Source organism: Myotis brandtii, unplaced genomic scaffold (assembly GCF_000412655.1).
Source record: "Myotis brandtii unplaced genomic scaffold, ASM41265v1 scaffold48, whole genome shotgun sequence".
Lineage (NCBI taxonomy): Eukaryota > Metazoa > Chordata > Mammalia > Chiroptera > Vespertilionidae > Myotis > Myotis brandtii.
In genome coordinates this window covers 4,327,985-4,337,746 of record NW_005368341.1, presented here as the reverse complement: position 1 = coordinate 4,337,746, position 9,762 = coordinate 4,327,985, and the positions used below count along the sequence as shown (strand labels likewise).

Sequence of the window (9,762 nt, the reverse complement as noted above, 5' to 3'; positions counted from 1 at the left end):
TGTCTACTCTGGCAAAACATTGCAACCACCTTCTTCACTTCTGAGCAGAAACACCCTCTAATTTCAACTGTTACTCATGTTTCATGGAATTGATTAAAGTCCTGTTAAAAGTCAAGAAGACGTTTGCAATACATTTTCTATTACTGCTGCGCGGTGAGCTTTATTCTCTATTAACGGCTTTTCTGCAAATTAGCACATAATGGGTTAAAAGCATGTTTATGATGGCATCAAACTCTGTGTTGTTGTTTTTTAAAGCAAGACAGTATTTTGCAAACTTTTGAAAGAATCTCTAGCAGATATAATCGTGGCGCCATTCACACGGCTGCATGGTAGTTAGGGCTGTGTCAGCACTTCCATTATGAACCCTGAGTTTCAGGGATTTATTACTCAGCCATAAAAATTTGCTCTGGGCTGAAACTTGACATACATGGTTTCAAACCAGTGAACACATTTTTGAGAAATCTGGCCTGTTTTGGAGTTAAAAAAAAAAAAGTGGTAAGGGGAGATGGGAAAATAGTGCTCACTGGCTTTTGACATTTTTGCCCATGTGACATCAAAATGCATTAAACAGTAAAGAAATATGGGTTTGATGTATGACTGTTTTCACTCTGTTGTCCACAACAGAGTAGAGAAAAACAGCAGGTACGTTTTAGCTTTTAATCAAAATGTAGGGAATTTGTATATGGGAGTGTCTTTGTGTCTTCAGGTTTGGAGGTTTGAAACAACAGCATCGGACACCTCACCCCTGTAAATGCGTGTCAGCTCCTAAACCTCACATTCACGTCAGTGGAGGATGCCCTCTCTATTAGTCTGGTTTGGGTTGCTTGTTTATGAACTGATTTCCCTGTAAAATTCTCGTAAGAGCCATCCTCCTATTTAATCTGATTTTAAACTTAAGCTTTGTGGGGTTTTATTTATTTATTTTTTGTCTTTTAAATATATTCTTGAAAAACATTAAAAGATGTCATTTTTAGATTGAAATTTAAAACTACATCATAGAAACAAGGCAAGACAAGTGGATATTTTTAAAATAACTTTTAACCAAAAATAAGATATTGTAAAAGACTCAATAGAAATTGTGAAATTCATGATGAATTTTACATTTTTACAGAGAAAAAAAAAAATCCCAAAAACCCAAAATATAATAAATAAATAAATTTAAAAGAAACTGAAAAAATACACATTAAGGCCGATAAGAAAACTCTAGAAAATAGGTTAAACTAATCATGAAAGACATAAAAAAAGTGTTTTCATATGTAAAACCAAGATAAATTAACATTTCTACAATAAGTAGAATATAAAGTAAACCCTGAAATAAAATGTATACTAGATTTTAATTTTGCAGGACATGAATTCACAGAATTAGGCAGCCATCTAAACTTTGAATTTCATGAATGCAGCACGTGTTTTCATACTTGTTATTCAAGCTAAATATAACTGTTCAGGTAAATTTTGCTAAGTTTGAAATCTGTCATGTCATTTGGACCACATGTAAGTCAAATTCACATATTCTGCTTTTTACAAAGAATCTTTTTCTCTTTAAAGTCACTTTAGATGCAAAAATTATTGTTAGCTCTTGGCAGAAATAATAAACATTTTGTTGTAAAAAAAAAACCCAACAAACCTGCTATAATATTTCTTATAAGAAAAATAAAATATTATAATGCCCATGTTTTGCTCTGATATGCCTTATTAAATTAATCCTGCCTTTTCATGCAGTGAGTGTGTTAAAAAATTGACTAGGTTCCAGTGTTAGGGAAAAGCTGCAGAAACAAATATTTCAGGGGGGATTTGGGGATTATCCTGGGGCAAAACTATTCTGACTCTAATTGTTTATGCTTGTATTTTGGACCTTCTGGATTCCATTAATCAACCAATTTTCTTTCATAAAATATGATGTCTGGAGAGGTTTCATCTCCAAATGCAGCTTTTGATTATGGTTCTTGGATGCTCCATTATATTTTCATTACATTGTAACAACATTTATCAATTTAAAAATTTTTAAGTATGGGAGGTTTTGGGATTTTGTCAAAAATGCCTGTGGTCCTACTTAACTCCTAAGTTGAATATTGTTTACGATGTTAAAAAACTACTTGTCTGCACATGCATCTTATTATTTTGTGCTAACAAATCTTGTCATTTGATCCCTGTTAGACATCAAAGCTTAATATAAGATATATCCTTTGTTTTGCTCCAGTAGCAATTTAATTTTAAGCCAAATATTGTATTGTCAAATATAATATCTGAAGAGGCTACTGCTTCACCTACCTGAACTTGGCCTTTGCAAATACACTTTGATCAGCCATTTATTTTTCTCTTAGAGAGAAGTTGTATGTCTTGAAAGATGAGATCAAAGTGACAATAAGCTACAGGGGAGAAAAAAATTACAGAAAATTACACAGATACTATTTTTTAGTCAAGGTAATGGACCTGTAAGGAAAGATACAGGTGAAATAGAAGGAGCTGAAAAAGATAAACAGAGAATAGAAAGCTATTTTTTAGTATTATAAAAATGGAATAAAGGGGAAAAGTCCTGTCTCTGCCTAATTTCCAGGGTGCCTTGGTCATCCATCAACAGTGACTAAGGCTAAACGAGGCTATTAAAATAAGACATTTTCCTTGGTCCTATAGTACCCTTGTTTAGTGAAGTTTATTTATTTATGTAACAGTACTAACCAAAATAAAATAACCCTCACATTTTGTAGGGTTATTTATTTATTTATTTACTTTGCCTAGTTACATTGAATGGTTTTACTGTTTTCTTGAACTTACATATGGGTGAAAAAATTGAATTTCATACTAATATATAGGAGTTTTAAGAAGTAGACTACTAAATTGCTACCTAAAGAGTAATGATTAAATACTTAACTATTTGCCCAGTGTATTTAGCTTGAACCCTTAAACCAGACTTAGTGTTTAGGTATCATGGCCTGCTTTGCCCAGAGACCTTTAATTGCTTGAAGAATCAAAGCTAACGTATGGCACAGGAAATGTTGGTTTTGTAGAGTTCTTGTTGTTATGGTCCGTTTCACTATTTCTTAAGCCGGTGTCTGGGCAGTTCTGCTCAGCAGAAGTTGATGGGGGTTCCTGGAGAGTCCCAGCAGACACTGGCATCTTTCAGGTTCTGGAGACTTCAGCAGCAAAGAAATGTTTCTAACTATATTTAAAAACTATGGGATGGGCTGTTTTTGGAGATCTTCTGCTGGAGTGGATTTATCTTTTTTTGTTTTGTTTTGTTATAATGTTACCTGGAGAGCATTTTTCAAGGTGTGAACCAACTACATCAGGGTCATGCTAGTTTCTTGTACAAGGACAGATTGTGGAGTCCGTCCCTCCGAACCTCCCGCATTGTGGTCTAGGGCAGGAAGGGGGCAGTGGGAAGGGGAGAGGCATCATGAACCTGAAAAGTTTGCGATTCACTCCATGGCTCTGCAGGAGAGCTTTGGACAGTTCCCATTTCTCCGAACAGTGGCTTTGAGATACCATGAATAGAAGCAAGTAACATTTACATAAAACATTATGCTCCAGGCCTGCAGCTGAAAGAGTCCTCTGACCATGTGGACATTGGTCCTGGTTATATGGGGATGGTGGTAGAAGTGTTTGGAAAAGCCAGTGGGTGAGTGATTCCACCAGGGACCCACCTGTAATTGTAATGCACTACCCCCTTCTGTAGCTTCAACTTCAGGCACTTCTGGTGCCACAGAAAGAGTCATCAATCAAATGTGGACCGAGGGCTCCCTGCCCAGAGTTGAATGGGGTTCCTGAAGAACCACAAAGGCTCAGCTGACAGTTTCTGCCCTTGAGGCTTTCTCAGTCTGGGAGAGTTCCTAATCCTTTATCGGTTTATGTAAACCCTGCTACTGAAGAAACAGTTTATGTAACTTAATTGTGACTCTGAAGCGAACTTTCTTTCAGACACTATGACATATTGCTGGTTTTTTTCGTCTTCTTTGCCTCATTTTTTGCATCTTCAGGATTCGTGATAAGCTCGACCATGCTAGAAAAGTGAGGCATAAAAGCAATTGTGAGGTGTCTCACAGAAGCATTTATTTGTTCCATGTGTTTGTGTACAAACAGAACGTATTTGGGGTGAAAGGGGTTTGGAAGGACATGTCAGGGTTTGAGTGGAATGTATATAGCAATCAGTCAGCCTTATCAGGTCATCATCTAAAATAAAATGAATTTATCCAGAGAAAGAGGACAGGTGCTATCTGGATCATAGCATAGGTAGTTCTTAATTATTTAATATGTGCAGCTGTACAGTAGTCTCTAATATACATAGTTTTAGATTTCTCTAATATTCATTATTTCAGCCTTTTTTTTTCAGTTCTAAAGACAATGACGTTATTCAAAACTGATTGCTTAGAACCCACCAATCTATTTTCATTGGTAATATTTTTCAGCTCTTCCAAACAGTAAGCAGGCCAGATATGAAATCTTTTTGTAAAATTGGCAGTGAAGACATCTGCAAAAAACGTTCTGTGTGAATGTGGGAGTAATTTAGACTGGATATTTACAAGGGCTTATCTCGCTGTGTCTTCTCATTCCTTTGATAAGCAGTCTCTTTCAAGAGTTGGATTCCTCTTGAGATGTTTTAATTGTCCTTTTTTTTTCTTTCCTAACAATCTTTTTTACATAAAAAGCCCCTCCAAGGGAGCTGACAGAAGAAGAGAAACAGCAGATCCTTCATTCAGAGGAATTTCTCATCTTTTTTGATCGGACCATCCGGGTCATTGAAAGAGCGCTGGCCGAAGACTCGGACATCTTCTTTGACTATAGTGGTCGCGAGTTAGAGGAAAAAGATGGGTTAGTTTCTTGTGTGCATTTTTAAAAAATACAGTGATAAGTTATCTGTTGATTCTAAATTCATGTGTGTGTCACCGTTGCAAATCCCAAATCTAACAAATCAGAGGAGGATGAAATTCCAGGGTTGATCTTGCTAAACAGCTTTGACTAAGGGCTTTGGTTATACCTCCTGGCTTAGAGTTTCCCTGTAATTATCATGTGCTTCCGTGAAATGCTTTTGAACTTGATATCTGGGGAACGGGCCAGGTGATAGAGACTGGCAGAGTCATATGTACTTTGTCCTCTGACAAAACACCCTTATAAGCAGCAGCAGGAGATTTATGTTATATCCAGTAGATCTATTTTTTATGTCTAAGCAAACAGGAAACTGAAGGAAATAAACACGAGATAGACCTTAACTGATGTGGGAGACAGTGAATAGAAACTGGAAATGTTTTCCTCTTTAGACACCTTAAGATTCTGTGTCTATGCCTTTTAAGAAACACATATGCAGGGATATATTTACAGATAAAACAAACAAAAAAGTAATCAATAAAAGCAAGTGGCCCCAAATGACTTTCTCTGTGACTGCAACCTATACATTGTAAAAGGCAGTGGCTGCTAACCATCATCGTGGGGATAATAAAGAGGCACTTTATGAGCTTCCTAAGAAATAGAAATAGCTGGTTTTTAGTCACCAATTTCTTTATGCCAAGAACAATATGAGGAGGTGAGATCCCCTGCCTTTTTCATCAGACCTGAGTTTTTTACTATTTCTAAAATTCAAATACATTCTCAAAGGACAACCTATCATCATTGAAGACACTCAAAGGAATACAACAGAGGCTCCATACACAGTTTCAAAAGGGAGTTCTGAAATGTCCTAAACAGTTAAAGAGACAATAGTGTTTTGAATATACATGTTGTGAAATGTTTGTTTTCTTTTTAAAAGCCCACTCTGTGGCTCAGTTGGTTTTTCTAGGTGCTATTTCCTTCTGGGTGTCTGGCCCACTGTTATTCTGGCTTCCTGACAGTTACTTGGGTGCATATACCTCTTGCCTGAGTTGGCAAGGGTGGAGATGCAGAAGGGTTAACAGGAGGAAAAAAAAATCAACTCAGAATAAGTCAGCTGATTAGAGCCTAAGAAAATAATCTAAAACCAGGTCACCCAGTACAAGTGGTGCAGGATGCAAGCCAACGGAATGAAGCAAATGAACAGAAAGAAAAAGGTGAGTGTGGAGAAATTCTTGAACCAAAGCCCAAGAAATGTAGGCAGTTTTTTATGCACATCCACAAGCTGCTGGCAGAGAATAAACATGACTCAATTTAAACACTCAGTCGATGGAGCAAATGCACGACCAGGAAAGCGCTCTTGAGAGGAGGTTTGGTGGCCAGCTGAATATCAGCCAAGTAAACACTGGCCAAAGTGTAATTATTCAGACCCCGATGCTGTTTTAGTCTATGTGTAGCATCTCATACACGTGGTGCACACCCCCACCCCCACTCTCCAGCATGTCTGTCTCATGGTGGAACTTACCATTTGCTATTGAGCAGGGAGGCAACCACTACAGCTAATCAGAAATTACTGGTAAAGAGAAACATGCACATCATCTCTGGTCTAAGGCCAGATAAGGGGGCACTGATCTCAAAGAATCGCTAAGTGTGTGTGCTCCCTTGACAACAGGAACATTTCTAGTAAACTCTGCTTTAGGATAGAACTTACTGAGAGGAGGAGACTCCTTTAGCACTCGTCAAGATGAGAACCTGAAACAAATTTGACATTTCATACCAGGCTTGGGACATGTGGAAACCTTTTCAGGGCCAGGTTAGAGAGAGCTTTTCATAAAGGAGACCCTTAATAGTTAATTTGTGAACAGAGTTTGTTATATAAATGGATGCTTTGGCTTCAGGGAGTATTGTGTACCATGCTTTTCCATTTCATTCTTTCAGCATTAGCAGAAGAGACAAAGCCCCATTCTGAAGCATCATATTTATCTTTGATATTTAAACCCTCCTAGGGATGTCCAGGCTGGAGCCAACCTTTCTTTCAATCGTCAGTTCTATGATGAGCATTGGTCCAAGCACCGAGTAGTCACCTGTATGGACTGGTCTCTCCAGGTAAGAATTATTGCTGGGATGGGACAAACTGGGCTTGTGTTCTCATGGCATTTGAATGAGAGAGAGAGAGAGAGAGAGAGAGAGAGAGAGAGAGAGAGAGAAATTTGCTTCACTACTTTGGATATGCTCTTTACCCTACAATTTTTTCTCTGCCTGTGGGTGTCTTTCTTATTTTCCTGAGGTTTCAGTTTCAGTTTTGCACTCTGTTATCCCTATATATTGAGTACTTACTATGTGCCAGGTACCCGACAGGGACCCGGCCATTCTGTCTGTGAAGCTGCTCTCATTAAGGTTGCCAATGGTTTCCTATTTGTCAAATCCTGTGGCTATTGTTAAGCCTTCTTTGGCCCTGACATTCCAGTGTTGTTGGCTTTCCCATTCTTCTAAAAACAATATCCTTCCACAGCGTTCCACACACTATTCCCCTCTAGTTCTCAGACTTTTCTAAGGCGTCTTTTTCTCCTCCACCCTTGTGGTCCTCATGGCCATGCCCTCACTCTTCTTCCTGACAGGGCCTCTGTGGGAGATTTCTTCCACTGCTATGGATTCAACCACCACGGGGGCAGCCTGCTTATATCTCCCACCTACTATCCCTCCTCAGTTCCACTTTACACCCAGACAGATGCACTCAGGGGCCCCACAGAATCTCAAACATATCATTAAGTCATTATTTCCACGTATTATAAATCTTTTTTTGCCACTACATTCTCTCTATGTTAAAGCCATACCCAAGGGCCAAAGCAGAACTTTCATCATTAACATTAGCAACTTCTCCTTTATCTTCCCGACCCCATCAGTCACCAAAACCGTCTATTTCTCTATTCATATATCCCTCACCTTACAACTGTAGTATTGCTAACCTTCTATATCTATGCTTGTCCACCTATCTTCTGAACATCAAGTCAAATATAGTTTGAACAATGCAGGGATTAGGGATACAACCCCCCCTCCCCCGCCACACACTCACACATACAGTAAAAAATCTGTATATAAATTCCCAATTGTCCACTGGTATCTGTGGGTGATTGGTTTCAGGACCAATTCTCCCCTTCCCTCCACAGGTACCAAAATCTATGGATGCTCAAGTCACTTCTATAAAACAGTGTAGAACAATGTTAGCCCTCCACATCCATGGATTCCCAACCATGGATTCAAAAGCCAGGGATACAGAGGGCTGAATACATATTTATTGAAAAATTCAGCATATAAGTGGACCCCTGTAGTTCAAACCATGTTGTTCAAGATTCAACTATAATCTTTCTAAAGTTCAAATCTGATCATTCTACCCCCTAGATTAAAAATCCCTATTATCAATAAGAAAAAAGTCTAAACTTGTTAGTGTGGCATTCAGAGTGGAAGCAGGCAAATTAACCAAAAGCCAGTTTGCTGAATGGCCAACTCAACTAGTTGACAGTTTATCCAGTGCTGAGTAGTGACGTTATGTGGCACAGCCTGGTTGTGGTCCAGGCAGAATTTGAACCCAGATGGTCTGAGCCCTGAGCCCATGTTTTCGATGACCATGCTGTGCTCTCTGCTGCAACGACAATGACATAGTAGCAGTGAGGAGAATAGGAATGCTGAGTCCTGGCCATTTATGTCCAGCACCGTTTCTGCTTTCTTGTAGTCTGTGCTTTTATTAAGAAGAATAATCATGGCTAGCTTTTAGTTTGTGTTTCTTACATGCTAAGCACTGTGCCAGCTGCTCGGATAGCATTATCCTATTTCACCCTCATAACGTCGCATGAGGTGGCCACTGTTACTCTTTCCATTTGATAGCTGAGGACATCGAAGCTCAGAGAAACTAAGTATTTGCTAAGTCACTCAGCTAGGATGTGGTAGAGCAGGGATTTGAACCCAAGCCTTTCAGTACGTTAGGGCATATGGTCTTCACCACTGCCTCCCACAAATGGCAATAAATCTGGCACCAAGAGAGGGTGTAAGTGCTAAATGACATGGGGCAGGTAGCAAGTGCTTTCAGAGTGCAGTGGAGTTTGGTATCTGTTTCTGGTCAGACAGGGCTTCTCAGAAGACTGGGATTCAGACAAACGGAGGGGAGAAGAGGGTGTTCTAGGCAGAGCAGTTAAACAGATGGTGTGAAGAGCCCCATTTAATCATGCTGGAGAACTGAAGGGGAGAGTAATCCCCCACAACCGGACTGTCATCAGCCACCGAGTGGGTGAGGGTTCTCTCTTCTTGAGTCTCCTTTTACATCCAAACAGCAGAGCAGGCATGTCATGATGGAGCAGAGACTAATACCAGCAGGAATTGCCCGGCCGCATCCCGCTGCTGTGTGGGTGGTCTGTGAGTGCACTCGGGTGTGTGCACAGAAATCAGATCCAAGCCTAAGGAAACACTTAGCTTGGCTTGTTCACTTGTTCAGAGTCTGGAAATTACACAGGAACCTTATCTGACACATTCCTCAAAGGCAACGTGTACTTGTCCCTGGGTCGGCTGACAGTGCTCCCAGAGGAGTGGCAGGGCCAGCTCCTCCTTGCTCATGGATGGATTTGCTTCCATGGAGGATTCTGTGTGATGCTTTTTGTTTCAGGAAGTGAACCTGTAAAGGGCAGAAACTCTACCATGGAGAGACCATGTTTATTTTTCTTCATTTTTGTGTAAGCTGTTCACCTACACTATGAGGAAGAGGTTTGCAACTCTGAAAAATGTACTTTATATGGAGCACGAGAAAAAGGTTTAGAACCCTCAGCTCCTACATAACACTTCTGTGGGGTTCAAAGGACCATGTTTAAATGCGTATGGGATGAAGAGACTTCCTGAATGTATCTAGATGCAACCCAGTGATATTAACAAAGAAGGACAGAAGCACAGTCTTACGCTCTAGTAGGATGATTACCTGAG

General features: G+C 39.6%; 1 protein-coding gene across 4 annotated transcripts in view; it reads left to right on the top strand.

Moving 5' to 3' along the window:
• The window catches only part of DYNC1I1 (dynein, cytoplasmic 1, intermediate chain 1), a 248,208-nt gene that overhangs the window by 125,874 nt on the left and 112,572 nt on the right, over nucleotides 1-9,762 (top strand). For all 4 annotated transcript variants that reach the window (XM_005876054.2, XM_005876057.2, XM_005876053.2 and 1 more), the window contains 2 exons: nucleotides 4,644-4,806; nucleotides 6,804-6,903. In XM_005876054.2, the coding sequence (XP_005876116.1) occupies nucleotides 4,644-4,806; nucleotides 6,804-6,903 (263 nt within the window). The remainder of the gene's footprint in view (nucleotides 1-4,643; nucleotides 4,807-6,803; nucleotides 6,904-9,762) is intronic.